A 16126-nucleotide genomic window follows, 5' to 3' on the forward strand; every position below is an offset into this window, starting at 1 on the left:
TTGGGTCTCTGCTAAAAAATAAATATATACGGTGTGTGTGTGTGTGTGTGTGTATATATATATATATATATATGTATGTATGTATGTTTGTGGGTTCCAAGTAATTTTCTAGCAAAATAAAAGTAGATTTTTATATGTAGGAGCAAAGTGTTTGAAATGGCCCAGATGGCAAATGTTTCAATTTCAGAGAACAAGTTACTCCAGCCGCACCCATCCATAACTAAAAGGATTGTTTGGTCATACTGACTCTCTTAGGCTGGGTTCATACCTAATACCGATGCGGCTCTTAGCAGGGGTCTGGTGTGTCCCTGTTCTCCGTTTCAGGGATGAATTGGGGCCAAACTTTTGCCTGAAACGAAGCCAAAGGCGCAGAGCATACCTGTTCAAGCCGCAACAGAGATCTGTGAATCGGCTCTATAGAGAGCCGCTCACAATATCCTGTCATGCAAATTTGCATAGGTGTGAATCCACCCTTAAACCCAAGTTCCAGCCTCCCACCTGATCTTTAGTATACTTATCATTTCTCAGAAGTCTTCTATCCAGTCATGTGACATGCAGGGTTCTTTTCCGCTCCTCACTACTGGTTCTGGGCGGTGGATGGCAATGCAAATAGTATAGAAGATGCAATGATATTAGCACGGTTTTCTGAAACATTGTACTTGGGAGTACAGGGCTCCTATGGAGTGGTATGTCCATGATGCCCTGAACTCACAGGAAGTAGGTTGAATGACGTTGGTTGTCATTGAGCTTGGAAGAATACTGGACCACAGAGTGCTGATTGGAATCCAATAAAATAATCCGCACTGCCAAGTTGTTGCTCTTAAGAATGTTCATGTTTATTGAAAAACCACAGTGTACAAACGCAGATTAAACCAGTTGATGTGTTTCAGCCTACAAAACCTTAGTCACATTGGACTGCTGATTGGACAGCAGCAGGGAAACCGTGAATATTGCATCAAAAGTTTCAATATTCATTTTTACAATTGCTGAGCTGTTATTTTCAGTAAAAATTGAATTAAGATTTGGGACTCATTCACACCAGGCTGGAGTAAAGTGCCCTGTGCAATTTTTTTTATTTATTTTTTACTTTAAGTGTCACAAACTACATTTCATTCTTTTCTGTGTGCCATAGTTGAGCTACGGTGCTGTGTATTGCAATTTTTTTTTAGCATGTCTTCATTATTACACAACACACTGCAACCCAATTCAAGGCAGCATTGTGGACTATTTGTATTCTATGCGCCCTGGCGTTGAGCCTGCATTAATCTATGTAGGTCAATGCATGCACCAACTTTGATTTACCCTTGCTTCCTGCCCTGGTGACATTTCAAAGGAAGTAAAAGAAAATGATTGCTGGTATAGACCAGGGGTGTCCAAACTTTTTTCAAAGAGGGCCAGATTTGATGAAGTGAACATGCGTGAGGGCCGACTATTTTGCCTGACATTCTTTGAACCATTAAAATTCTGTCTAAGTGTGTTCGTCTGAGCACTAATACACGGCCCAACAAGAATTATCTTGCCTTTGTGGCTGTGTGTGGTGAAGAGATGAGCTTGGGCGTGTTATTTGGATATACTGTATATATTTTATTTGTGGCCCCAACGAATCCCAGAGCGCTGCTTAGGACTAAGGATGAGCTTGGGCGTGTTATTTGGATATACCATATTTATCGGCATATAACGCGCACAGGCTTACCATTGCCATGAATGCAGCCTTACAATTGCCATGAATGCAGCCATACCATTGCAACCAATGCAGCCTTACCATTGCAACCTCACCATTGCAACCAATGCAGCCTCACATGTGCCATAAATGCAGCCTCACATGTGCCAAAAATGCAGCCTTACCATTGCCTTCAGTGCAGCCTGAACGATGCCCATCTGCAGCCTCGGAGGGCAGAGGGAGGGGCGGGACGAGTGCCTACAGATTACAAACAGGAGAATGTCTTGTTTACCCTGTGGCCTCTTTAATACAAAGTCCTGCCTCCTATGATAGACAGATCAGTTGTCCAATGGCATCCCAGGAGACGGGACTTCCAATAGAGACGCTGCTGAGTAAACAGGAGATTCTATTCATGTAATCTGACGGCGCTCGTCCTGCCCCCTCCCTGTCCCCTCCAAGGCAGCGCCAATAAGTACAGTATATATCTTTTGTGGCCCTGGGGGCCACAAACAATATATATATCCAAATCCCCATGGGGGCCATTTTAAATCAACAGGGGAGCCGCATTTGGCCCCCGGGCCTGACTTTGGACATGCCTGGTATAGACGCTAACATTTCAGTCAGAGGGTCTAACCCTTCCCTTCTCTGTTCCACTTTAAGAACAAGCAGTGAGTAAAGCCCCATTCACACTATCAGTTTTCCTGCAGGTTTTTCTCTTCAGGTTTACCAAAACCATCTAATATGAGGTGAAACCTTAAGGCCGGCGGACCGTTTTCAGCGGACTGTCCCCTCGTGTGTACAGGGCATAAGAGTTTCAATTTGTATGCAATCAGGCAGGCCCTTGCACTACATTGTTTTGGTAAACCTGAAGAGAAAAACAGGAAAACTGATAGTATGTACAGGGCTTCAGTCTTTTGGCTGATGAATTTGTAGTGAAACAAACTAGACAAGAGTTATTTCTTTAACATTTCCACTTGAAGGCTGCCAAATCCTTCCTGTTATCCCTGTTAAATTTACTTGAAAAGAGGAATTAGGCTGTGTAATTTCTAACAAACGGGCTTTATTTTAAGCTGGTCTACATAGGGCTCCCTTGGATTTTGCACCATGGGGAAGTGTCAGCTGTGTGCAAGGTTATTAATATGTATTTTTAGGACTAGACTGCTGCTTTGTCAAATGTCATTATTTCATGTAAAAATGACCATGCCACTTTCTGCTTCTTAGTGCCACAGGAAATAATTATTCCTTGCCGTTTATGTAAACAATCTCCTGCTGTTGCAGTTATTGTACAGTAATAACTGGATTTCTGGGACTGATTTTGTACTAATCTGCCTATGCTGTTTTAACTCTTGCAGAACTTCATTCCTCACATGGCAAAGCAGTACAACTTCCAGTATGAGCTGGTCCAGTATAAGTGGCCCCGATGGCTGCATCAGCAGACAGAGAAACAGAGGATTATTTGGGGATACAAAATCCTCTTCTTGGATGTACTTTTCCCACTGGCTGTGGATAAAATTCTCTTTGTGGATGCTGACCAGGTATTTATAAAGCTCTAAAATGAGAATTAAATTGAACCTGTGAAGCTAGTATATTAATGGTAGTTAAATGCAGGTACTTAAACATTCCCGATGCAATTTTTAGTGACAACTTGACAACCATGGAGGTCCCCGAAATCCAAGGTACTGGAGCTGTAGCCTCCCACCTCTATCAGTGTGGGCGTGCACATGCATGCGCTAGATTTCCCAGCATCTAGGTTTCCGAGCTCATGGGGCATTTTTGGAAAATAACTAAATATATGAACAGTCACCTCCTATGTTTCTGTATTTAACCCCTTTATCAGTTTACTTGCTTTAACCTCAGTAGATGTATGTTTTATTTAATATATTTGCACCTACTGTATCCCCTACATGACTGAAAGTAATTCATACAGAGCACGCAGCCCGTATTTCTTTGTTCAGTCATGGACTGGGGGACACAGATTTTATTGGTCACTCAAAAATACTTTTATCATTAAACACTGGTGGTTATTTACTAAAGGCAAATCCACTTTGCACTACAAGTGCACCTGAAAGTGCACTTAGAAGTGCAGTCACTGTAGATCCGAGGGGGACATGCAAGGATAATAAAAAACAGAATTTTAGCTTGCACATGATTGGATGATAAAATCAGCAGAGCTTCCCCTCATTTCACAGCTTCCCCTCAGATCCACAGTGATCTACAGCGACTCCACTTCCAAGTGCACTAGTAGTGCAGAGTGGATTTGCCTTTAGTAAATCAACCCCATTGTCAAATATCAGTGGCTGAAGCTGATGTTCTGCACCCCAGCCCCTTGAATGGGACTTTCATGTTCTCTCCTGGCCTGTGTGTGTTCTTGCAGATGAAGAACTTGAGTGGGGTTTAAATGCTAACTGAGAGAGGCAAACTTGTGTTCTGATGTGCAGAGGTTTAAAGTGATTGTAAACTCTTACATATAGCCAGCGAAGTCACTATAAACAAACCCCCAGTCCCCACGCACCTAAGAGCAGATATATACTAAGGCTGGGTTCTCACATATGCAAATTGGATGCAAGTGTGACCAACTTTCAATGGAGCTGGTTCACACATCTCTAAGGCAGCCGCAGTCCACATTTGGAAAGGGTTCTGTGCATCTTTGGTTTTGATTCAGGTACGACTTCAGGCAAAAATTCGGACCTGATTCGCACCTGAACAGGGACGCACTGGACCCCACGCTGTGAGCCGTGGCAGGTTGAAAAAAAAAAAAAACTGAAGAGCTCGGGAAGAGATCCTGTACTAACTATGCAATGTTATGTGATCTCCCCGCTGACCTATTGTGTTCATACAGGGGGATGGCCAGAACCACCACATCACCCCGCCATTGGCTGAGAGCGCTGATCGGATGCCGATCGTCTGATTTTTTTCACTCATGCCCCTTCGACAGGGGGTTTCTATTGATATTTGGCCTGTGTGTACGGCCCTTTAGGCTTTCTCCAGGCACAGCTGGAGTATTGTGTAAAAATTTCAATTTATGATTCAAAATATCCTTTTTATGTTTTTTTTGTTTTAGAAAAGCAGAAAAAATTATTCCTGTTAATAAAATAAAGTATAAATAATAAAGGTGCAGTGTGTTATGGTTCAAATTCTGTTATTTCTCCAATAGATAGTCCGTACTGATCTCAAAGATTTGAGAGATTTCAATCTGGATGGTGCCCCATATGGATACACTCCTTTCTGTGACAGCCGTAGGGAGATGGATGGATACCGTTTCTGGAGGTCTGGTTACTGGGCTAGTCACTTAGCAGGACGAAAATACCATATCAGGTAACCATATTTCATAATGTTCAACCAATTCAATGTCCTGCCCAGATCACATTTTATTTAATTTGTTATTGTTTATTTATTGAATGTTTCCAAAGGATGGAACAGCATACATTTTCACATGAAAAAGTCGACAGAGGGGATATAATCCCAATGGGGAATAAGCATGACAAATTACGTATAAAGGGGAACAGTATAAAGTAACAAATGATTATCAGACATTACAAATACATCATGGTGTAGGAAAAAGAAAGACAAGTTACCATTAAAACAAGGTCAACAATAGCTTGAGTGATATATTTTCAACTCGTTTGATCGAGATATTTTGCTCCTCAAGCACATGAACACAGAGTTACACGTGAATCCTCTGAGTTTTATTCGGTGGAATCCCATTTTCCCCCATATGGTTTCAAAACTGCATAGGGAGCCTTCAATTACAGCCGTAAGGCATTCAATCCTACGAATGTCTGCAATGGCTGCCAGAAATTGTGTAAAATTAGGGGGAGTATTGGCAAGCCATCACTGTGGTATAGCCCATTTCGCAGCTAATAAGTGTCAGGTCACCTGTGGCCAGGTGACAAGTGCACCCCGTTGGAGACAGGGGTGCACCGCAAGGTAGTGAACCCAATAGCTGACTGCTGTGGATGGACAGGAAACGTGAGCCCAATATTCCCCAGGGCGCGGGGGTCTAAGGTCCAGCAGGTGTTCACCAGAGCCTCTGGTGGTGAGGATGGCCTTCGCTGCAACTGAACCCAGGTCGCGGCCCCTGGGGTCCCCCAGGTCATGCCCTGTAGGGAGAAAGGAGAAGCAGCCACTGAGGACACAAGGGATAGTGATGGGTAAGCCGAGGTCGGGGCAACAGGCAGACGAGGGTAACCAAGAGACCGGCCAAAGGTCAGGGTCACAGGCAAACAGGAGTAGTCAGAGACGAGTCAAAATCGGTACACAGAAAGGTAAACGTAGCACACTGCAGACAGGAACACAAGCTAACAAACAAAGTTGAACAGCAAAGCAGACCTGCAGTGCAACAGTTAATATAGACTTCCTGGGATGGCCTGGGGTGGAGCCATACAGGGAGGAGATGATAAAAGGCAGGCAGAAAGGGAGTCATGGAGGAGAAGGTAAGCTGCCAGACATTATTGCATGTCCATGACAATAAGATAAAGGCCATCAATTTCCTGAGGGGTTTAGGCGTTTTCGGAAGGGGTAATCCTAAGAGCCCAGATCACTTTAATGTGCATTTTTACCACAATATATGCTCAAGGTAAATCTGGTAGACGTTTAACATTTTTGTAAAACTTCTGACCATAGGCAGGTACCGTGAGGTGCTTGCAATTGTATTGCTACCTAGCCTTGTCTTGCATGTCCCCCCCCCCCCTACCTGCTGTCAACTTTTTTTTAGTATGTATCTAGGTGAAAAAAAAAATTGTACTCGATTCAATTAGTGCACATTCCCCCATCTTAAAATGCTTTAAAACGCTGCAGGAATAGAAGAGTACCATATGATATTGATATAGTGAGATCCTAATTTCCTTATTTTTGCTGGTGATGCTGCCCCTCCACACACAGAGAAACTATCCACTGAGCAGCAGTTGTGTGGATAAAAAATGCCTTGTTGATGTCAGAGGAGAATGGGCAGACTGGTTCGAGATGATAGAAAGGCAACAGTAACTCAAATAACCACTTGTTACAACCAAGGTACACAGAATACCATCTCTGAATGCACAACACATTGAACCCTGATGCAGATGGGCTGCAGCAGCAGAAGACCATACTGAGTGCCACTCCTGTCAGCTAAGAACAAGAAACTGAGTCGACAATTCGCACAGGCTCACCAAAATTGGACAATAGAATGTTGGAATAACATTGCCTGGTCTGATGAGTCACGATTTTAGCTGCGACATTCAGATGGTAGGGTCAGAATTTTGGCATGAACATGAAAGCATGCATCCATCCTGCTTTGTATCAATGGTTCAGGCTGGTGCCCCTTAGTACTAACTGATTATCGTTTTAAAAACAACGGTCTACCCGAGTATTGTTGCTGACCATGTCCATCCCTTTGTGACTACAGTGTGCCCATCTTCTGATGGCTCCTTCCAGCAGGATCATGCACCATGTCACAAAGCTCAAATCATCTCACAACTGGTTTCTTGAACATGACAATGAGTTCACTATACTCAATGGACTCCACAGTCATCGGATCTCAATCCAATAGAGCACCTTTGGGATGTGTTGGAACAGGATATTTGCATCATGGATGTGCAGCCGACAAATCTGCAGCAACTGTGTGATGTGATCATGTCAATATGAACCAATATCATATAGATACAGTGTAGCATGACCGCGCAATTGTCATTCAAAGTGCCACAGTTCTGAAAATTGGCCTCGGCAGGAAGGGGGTGAAAGTGCCTAGTATTGAAGTGGTTAATATGTTTCAGAAATACACACACAGGAGAGTTTCCTGGATGTAAATATAAAAGCAGTTTATTTGTGGTGGCAGGCAGAAATTTTACTTTAGTGTATAGTTAAAGTGTTTTTATATATTTGCATGGAGTCCTTTAGCATTTTATCAGTGTAGACAGAAACATGGAAGAGGTGTTTATGTGCTAATTCTGCTTTTTTCCCCCCTTAGTGCTTTATATATAGTGGATTTGAAGAAATTTCGGAAAATTGCTGCAGGAGACCGACTCCGAGGCCAATATCAGGGCCTGAGTCAAGATCCCAACAGCCTCTCCAATCTGGACCAGGTTTGTGCTATGGAAACATATGTGCTCTACAATGTATTCTGTTAGTGATATATGGGGCTTATGTTCATTTAGCAACTGTTGGTACTTTTAATGCAGTAAACGTATTTATTTTGCTAAAAGAAAATACATTACAAGCAGAAATCCTATTTTTTCCTATGTGGCCGGTTTACATCTGTGCATTGCAGTTTAGTGTGCAAGAGAAAGGTAAACAATATTGGGCCAATCTGTGTTAGGCCCCTTTCATACGGGGCGGATCAGTAATGATCCGCCTCCATATGCTCAGCGGGGATCGCTCCGTTGATCCCCGCTGAGCCGGCGGATGACAGGGCGGTCCCCGCACACTGTGCAGAGACCGCCTTGTCTTTTCTCCGCTCTCCCCTATGGGTGGATCGGATGAACACGGACCGTCTGTCTGTGTTCATCTGATCTGATCCACAGACGGAAGGAAAAATAGGGATTTCTTCCGTCTGTAGAATCGGATCATTGCGGAGGCGGGTGATTACGGGTGTCAGCGGATGTTCATCCGCTGACACCCGCAATCTCATAGGGACCAATGTATCTCCCTCATTCATCCGCAAACGGATGGATGAAATAGCGGACATATGGTCCGCAGGTGTGAAAGGGGCCTTATTGAGCACTTCTCCTTTCCCGAGGTAATCCATCCACCTCACAGGTGTGGCATATCAAGATGCTTATTAGACAGCACGATTATTGCACAGGTGTGCCTTAGGCTGGCCACAATAAAAGACCACTCTAAAATGTGCAGTTATACTGTATTGGGGGGGTCGAGGGGTCCGAAAACCAGTCAGTATTTGGTGTGATCACCATTTGCCTCACGCAGTGCAGCACATCTCCTTCTCATAGAGTTGATCAGGTTTTTGATTGTGGCCTGTGGAATAGTGGTCCATTCCTCTTCAATGGCTGTGTAAAGTTGCTGGATATTGTCATGAACTGGAACACGCCATCGTATATGCTGATCCAGAGCATCCCAAACATGCTCAATGGTTGACATGTCCGGTGAGTATGCTGGCCATCCAAGAACTGGGATGTTTTCAGCTTCCAGGAATTGTGTACAGAGCCTTGCAACATGGGGCTGTGCATTATCATGCTGCAACATGAGGTGATGGTGCTTTTTATTGATGGCATTATGAATGCACAGAGATAACGTGACAAGATTCTGAGGCCCATTGTTGCGCTTGTATTTCAAAACTTTTATATCAAAATGAATTTCCCCATAAGAAATGATGAAAACTCAGCTGATTCGTTACAACCATTCATTCAGTCTAAAGTCCATGTAAAAAGTTTTTGGCAATGTGACTTCAATGCAACCTCAGGGAACGCCTGGGTAATCTTCCTGTAATGTCGGATCCAAATCAAATTAATTAAGAGGAGGATCTGACTTGGGGCTCATAGAGAGAGAGAGGAGTGGCAGTATGTCAGTTAAAATTCAATGTTTAATAAGAGTAAGCTCAACTCACGTTTTGGTGAGATTTAATGTGCATATAATAAGTAGCTTGGGCTTCTGTAGTCCAGCTGGTCATCAGTGGTGGTCAGCAGTTCCCGGCGACTCTGGTGGTTCCTGAGGCTCCAAGGCTTAAGACGGTCACACAACAAGCACATTAGCGGTGATGGACGGGAGGCCTGGTTGAGCTGGCGTTCGGAGCATGCGTGGTCCTTCATCAGGCATATGGAGCAGCCATCTTTGGTGTGAGTTTTTATGGTGTCGGAGAGGGGCGGTTCTTGTGACTGCAACTCACAGCTGACCAATGTCAGCACTGGATCTTCTACTGGTCACTTGCAAATGATTGGGTAATAGTGTTAATGGTGATGTTACATGCTGTTAGCATGTTTCAGTTCATTAACAGTGTGTAACATCAACAACCCGGCAACAAGTGACCAGCAGAAGATCCAGCGCTGACATTGGTCAGCTGTGAGTTGTAGTCACATGCGCGGCGCTGACCAATCAGAACCCACGTAGCCTGTCCTGTCACCGCGGGCGAAGAGGAGAGAAAGCCTTGGGGATTTCAAATCCCTTGCCTGGTAAAGCGGCTATCCGATGTGTCAGAACAAATGATTGCCGGACTCCAGATTAGCTGGATTGGGGGGATGGGGACAGGGTCCAGTGTAAGTTCACCTTACAGATTTTCTGTAAAGGCGAACTTACACTTTAATGTGAGTTCTAACATTTTTATTAAACTGCCAACTAGATGGCGCTTTTACCTTTTCTATACCCACATGGAAGTGGTGGGGGAAATTGCATGTGATTCGGCTCTTCCCTACTTTATTCAAATTAAAAAAATATGTTTTGGCTATAAAAGATTTGTCTGCTGGTTATTTTTAAATGCTTCTCATTCTAAAACAGTATCCTAATTTTTTAATTCGATATTCTTCTTTATTTTGTAGTAATTGTGCCTTTTCTCCTTAGGATTTGCCCAATAATATGATCCACCAAGTGCCTATTAAGTCACTTCCTCAGGAATGGCTGTGGTGTGAGACATGGTGCGATGATGCTTCCAAGAAGAAAGCCAAGACTATAGACTTGGTAAGAGGTTACTGGCTGTAGATCCGGGGAAATGGAGCAACGCTTTGGATAACCCATTTTTACCTGTGTTTGAACGATTTGTTTTTTAACAGACTTTAAATCTTCTGCTTGTTATACAAATTTGTATCTTCATCTCATACAACTTCCTTACCACTCTGTAGATGAACAGCCTGCTGCATCCATTGATCTAATTTCATTTTATTTTTTTACAGTGCAACAACCCAAAGACCAAAGAGCCCAAGCTAGAAGCAGCTGTGCGTATTGTTCCAGAGTGGCAAAATTATGACCAGGAAATCAAGAGTCTCTACAAACATTTTCTGGAAGAGACTTCAGAAATAACAGTCGAACATTCTGATAATGTTAGAAAACCAGATACACAAGGTAAGCTGTCTCTTTCTCTGACATGTTGGCATTTATTTGTTTTCTGTGATTCTGTTTAAAGTGGTTGTAAACCTTCACATGTACCCAGTCAAGTGACTAGCATTAAGTGATAGACAGAGATGAAACAAACCCTCCTTCATAAGTTGTAGCTGTGTATCTACAGCCATTTATTCTGCAGATCGATCTGAAAACATAAGCAGGAAAGGATTTCTACTTAGTTCTAGAAGCAGGGGGGCAGGGATCTAAAGTCTTTACACAGTTGACAGCTCTCTGAGCCCTGATTGGAAAGAATGGCTCCCACTGCTGTCTCAGCCAATGAGGAGAGGGAGTCCGGGGACAGCCGAGGCTCTCGTGCACAATGCTGGATCAAGTGGAGGCTCAAATGAGTATTTAGGGAGGGCTGTGAGGGAGCAGCACGCAGAAGGTTTCTTTTACCGTCATGCATAGAATGCATGAAGGTAAAAAACCTTCGGCCTTTATAAGGGGGTGTACTAGGTTTGCATTAGCTTTAGCTGCATTCACTCTGTTACAGTCTATGTAATTCATAGGCATCCAGTTTTAAAGCAACCCTAGCTGTATGTTTGACAGGATCAAAGAGTTTTCCACTGAGAAGATGCAGTATTCCTCGGCTTAAAAAATGCAAACTATGAGTTTCAATTGTGAAAAGCAATCCTATCCATGGCATGAAAACATCTTGTGTATCTCTTCTCAGGACAGGTAGTCTATGAAAAAATTCTCACTAGTGTTCGTTTCAGGCAAAAAATAAGACCGTGAAGAGAAGGAAACTGGTACATATTCCTGGACATCAGAATAAACTAGTGGAGGATAAACGGCAAGATTCTGGTAGTGTTTGGTTCACAAGAAGCAGCTCATTATAGGCCCTAATCTTGATTAACGAGGATCGAGTGCCGACAGCTTGCTAACGGCACTTCCATGTAATTGTACCTGTCGGGTGTAAATCTGCTTGAGTGCCATCTGATGATAAACCTGCCACAGAAAGAAAATTTAGCATATGGCCCAGAGTTTCAGTACAGCAAAACCTGTGACATATTACACTTGTCTTTGAATATTTGTTGTGCTGCTTCCAGATGACAGTGTCTGGTGATTGTTCTTTGTGTATATCACTCACATCTTTTTTTTGTTTTTGTTTCGCTTGCAGATCACAAGTCACATGTGGAATTATGATCTATGGATGTCTGCGGGAACATGGACTTTTTTTTGTGGAAATTTTGAGATTATTGTAATTTTTTTTACTTATGTTGATTTTACAGAATGTCTGCAGAACTGCTGAATGGTTTGATAAGCTGAGCTTTAGGGGGTTATTTATATTTTGGGTGTGATTTTTTTTTTTTGGAGGTTGCTAAAGGGAATAGGCCATCAGGACTGACGTTTGACTTCCAGGCTGTGTTCTAGTTCATGGCCAGGGAAGTATCTATTCACCTTCTCTATGAGTGAGGGGCGTGTCCTGGAACTAGCCTGCAGCCTGAAAGCCACATATATAATGGCATCTCAGACTCCTTATATAGGTATTTAGATTGATGACAAATTCCTTTTAACATTTAGCCATATCTTTGGGGTACTATGAAGAAAACATACATTCCTGGGAATGTATGGCATCTATTATGAGTGATTAAACCACTGATACCATTGATATAGTGTTAATATTAAAAGGTACACAGAATGAAATGATTTTCTGTGTTTTATCATTGTGCTATATGCCCAAATACTACAGATGTATACTGTGGCCATTGTGATGTTCCAAAAGCAACCTTAACCTCTAAATGTCTTACTTTCAGCGTTGCCGGGTGCATACTGCTTACAATGTTTGTTTACTGTTTAATATGAGCGCACAATCAGGGATTGTGAATGCGTCCTCTTATGTTACCCCCTATTTCTTGATAGTATTTGTTCAAACCACTCACCTAAATTTACATCATACTTTCCCTCCCGGGGTGTCCCCTACTCCTATCTTTTGATTTTCCTATATTTCTTTAAGGTAGCTGTTCAGGTTACTACTTTACAATTACACAATACCCTATGATATCACTTTCTCTTCTCATTCTTTATGAAACGCAATAGACCCGAGGGGGTATATATGTTGTACCACTATGGATCATAACACGCTTTTTTTTTTTTAAAGTTTAAGTTCACCTTTTAACAAAAAAGAATAAATGCACATTTTTTGGAGGTAAATTGTGCATTTACTACTTTTTGTTTTAGGAGCCTGGAAAGCATTGCACCAGCGATCAGCAGATTGCTTATGCCATGCAGGTCTCCTGCAGACTGTCAGTGTAAACTGTCTAAACTGTCTGCCAATACCTCCAGTACGGGCAGGCAGTTTTCACTGACAGAAAGAATCAATGAACTACTTAGAGGGCTCAACAGCACCATGGTAGTTCATTGAGAACTACAAGCCGACAGCCACAAAGGCTTTCTGTAGTTGTAGTCCAACCATTCACAGAACACTGGAAATGAAGGACGCAGTCGGGTGGGCGGAGCTCTGCATTGCACATGCTGTCTTTAGATTGTGGCAGGAGGGGGGAGTTGCGCGATCCTCCTCTCTCTGCCAAAACGGGGGATAAAGGGGGGGTTGCGGGGGCCGGTACATTTGCAACATGTTGCACACTGAAGATAGGTATAACATGTTACAAAAGGGGAACTTACCCTTTAAGCATTGGTCTGTCAGTCTTAGCTTAGTTGTACTTGGGATTTTGCAACTATGGATTTTGAAATCTAAATTTTTTTTAATTTTTTATCATTTCTGTACTTTTGATTTTACTTAACAAAGAAAACTTTTGCTTCTTTTAGTCAGCGCATATTCTAGCTGCTCTTTCTCTATCATCTAAGAACACCGTAGCTCATTGCTCAGCAACACACCGAGCTTTCAGATCCAAAGGTTTGTTGATACAGCTTTATCAATGCTTTTTCAGGTGGAGTCATGCTTTTACAGGGGTGGCACAAGTTGTTTCTTACTTCAGGCCCAGGGATTTGCTGAAAGTACTTCCTACTACACTGCTTTAGTGAGCAATCATTCTGATTTTGATTCCAACCCCTTTCATTGTTTCTCATCCTCAGCCCCCTTTCAAGTGCAGATCAAGGGAATACAGGTAATAGATGATGATGCACTAGAAAAAGAGAATATTTTTGGACATTTAAAAATGCAGCTATTAATGGTGGAACCAGTGACACCGTAAACCAGACTCATTGTTGTGTCTCTTTTTTGTGAAGTTACAATGTCTTTTAATATTGAGTCTGCAGGCAAAATGGCTTCCTTTGTTTTGTTGTCTGGCCAAAATGATTGCATTCTGTGCTACTAGTCATCACATGTACACCAGTTTATTGAAGGGTAATATTCTAGTCTCACACGTCCATCTAATGTAAAGAAGGCTGACATCTCACAAGTACCTGTGTACACAATATAAGATTCTGTATTATGCTGACTTTTCCGAAACCATTGCTTTGTATCAGATGATGTTACATTACTCAGCAAATGTGATAGGTATTAGTTTTGCAAGTTAATCAATGCACCCTGTTGCTATAGAGGCTTTGGAGTTGAGCTTTTCTTTGTTTTAGGAATCTAAAATATCAAATAGAAATATGGGAGCTGGCAGTGCTGAGTTCCCAAAAATCCTAGATTCCAGGCTGTTTTGTCGGCGAAAAGACAAATACCCTTATTTGGGTACTTGTACCAGGTCACTGACTCAAAATATGGATATCCGGGTCAGCATTACATCTAAACAACTAGCAGTTTCAGGATAGGAGGTCCTCAGTGGCATATTCGGTGTTTCCCATATGACAGGCTTTGCTTTAAGGAACAGATCACCCAGATTACATTTCAGATCAGTTCAGATGCTGATGTGTTGTACCACATATGGATATCCCCTGTCTGCTAGAGACTGATGTTTCCTAATACACACACCTTCTGTATTCATTATGACGGTTTACATCCCTTGCTTGAGTTTTATAGCGCACATGGTAAAGCAGATCCTTGTGCAGAAAAATCCAGGACATTTGTCTAGAGCAGATCGGTATTTAACCTGATCTGAAATGGTGCCTTTGAGAGGTTTAAAAAGCCACTGAGGGATTCTGCTTTCCTGTATAAAAGTATAACCACGTTTTGGATGCATGGTTTGTTTAATTAAAAGCACGGTATTGATAATTGCAGTTAGGACTCCTGTACACAATCGTCTCACTGTGCATCCAGAATGAAGGGGACAAAGCCAGTGGCCACCTGTTGGCAGATCAACGCCTTGTAGTGTGGAATACCTATTATAAATGATGACGTGCAGCACTGTATGTATTATCAGGGTTTCAAAAATAGATTCAAGATAGTAGGCATCCTGACACCCCCCCCCCCCAAAACCTTCTGATCCAAAATGCAAAATTCACCCTGAGGTCTTCATTTTATGGACAAGACAGTATTATTTTCCAGTGAAGCTTGCAAGCAGCCAGTTGTGCAAATTCACCATTTGATCCAGTTATGTATTCAAACCAAAATCATTCAATGTATTTTTAAATGGTTCCCTTTATCAGTTTATTCCCATGACTCTCTGCATACCAGAAATTGAATAAAGATGAAGTTCACCAGTGTTGTCAATGCTCTACTGCCATCCTGTGGACTGGAGGGGAATGTGTCAATGTATTTTTATTGGATAGGGGGTAACCCAGGAAAGGCCTTGATGACTATGGTGATAATCCTCTATAGTCCAATGAGGTGGAGAGGTGTCACGTGTAAATGCAGAGCATTAGGCATTGAATAGTGTCACCTTTTAGTTATTAAATGTGACAAGGATTTTCAAATCACAAGAGAGCCAGAAGAGGGTTATACATCTTATTGCTAGTAAAGCAGTCGCATACATGTATTTCAATTGTGTGCATAGCTGTATGGCTCGACTTTAGTGCTGCAAGACGAATAGAGGATCTCATTGAACTAGACACCCTTGTATTCCTGCTGACAGGGCCCAGGTTGGCTGTATGCCTATAGCTAATTGATCAGGGACTAAAGATATACTCTATGTAAGCCATATTGTTATAATTCAATGGCAGATCTTACACATCTGCTTCAAACAGCCATATTGTGTAGGGATCTGTGAATAACGTAGAACTGTATAAAAGTAGCCAGTGATCAAGCGGGCAATCATTGCATTAAAACGTTTCAAACTGCTTCATTGCAGGTTATAAACACAATGGACCCCAATGATCTGCATTAGAAATGAAATTCTAAATTGTTTTGCTCTGCAATAGCCAATCAGGTTGAGACCTTGATTGGGAAACAATTAAAGCAGAACTCGAGTGAGAATAGCAGTCCGTTTCAGATAAATATATAGGGCCAGATTCACAGCAGAAATACGCCGGCGTATCTACTGATACGCCGGCGTATTTTCAAATTTGCCGCGTCGTATCTTGATTTGAAATCCTCAAACCAAGATACGACGGCTTTTGGCAAAGATACGACAGGCGTACGCCTTCGGATTGTAGGTGTAA

The 16126-nt window shown here is 42.4% G+C and overlaps 1 protein-coding gene across 2 annotated transcripts in view; it reads left to right on the forward strand.

The window, feature by feature from the left end:
• Positions 1–15226, forward strand: part of UGGT1 (UDP-glucose glycoprotein glucosyltransferase 1) — a 148004-nt gene extending 132778 nt beyond the window's left edge. For both annotated transcript variants that reach the window (XM_040348685.1, XM_040348686.1), the window contains 6 exons: positions 3013–3195; positions 4815–4975; positions 7605–7719; positions 10145–10261; positions 10474–10642; positions 11802–15226. In XM_040348685.1, the coding sequence (XP_040204619.1) occupies positions 3013–3195; positions 4815–4975; positions 7605–7719; positions 10145–10261; positions 10474–10642; positions 11802–11827 (771 nt within the window). In that variant the 3' untranslated portion in view covers positions 11828–15226. The remainder of the gene's footprint in view (positions 1–3012; positions 3196–4814; positions 4976–7604; positions 7720–10144; positions 10262–10473; positions 10643–11801) is intronic.
• The last annotated feature ends 900 nt before the right edge of the window (positions 15227–16126 follow it).

Source organism: Rana temporaria, chromosome 4 (genome assembly GCF_905171775.1).
Source record: "Rana temporaria chromosome 4, aRanTem1.1, whole genome shotgun sequence".
NCBI lineage: Eukaryota > Metazoa > Chordata > Amphibia > Anura > Ranidae > Rana > Rana temporaria.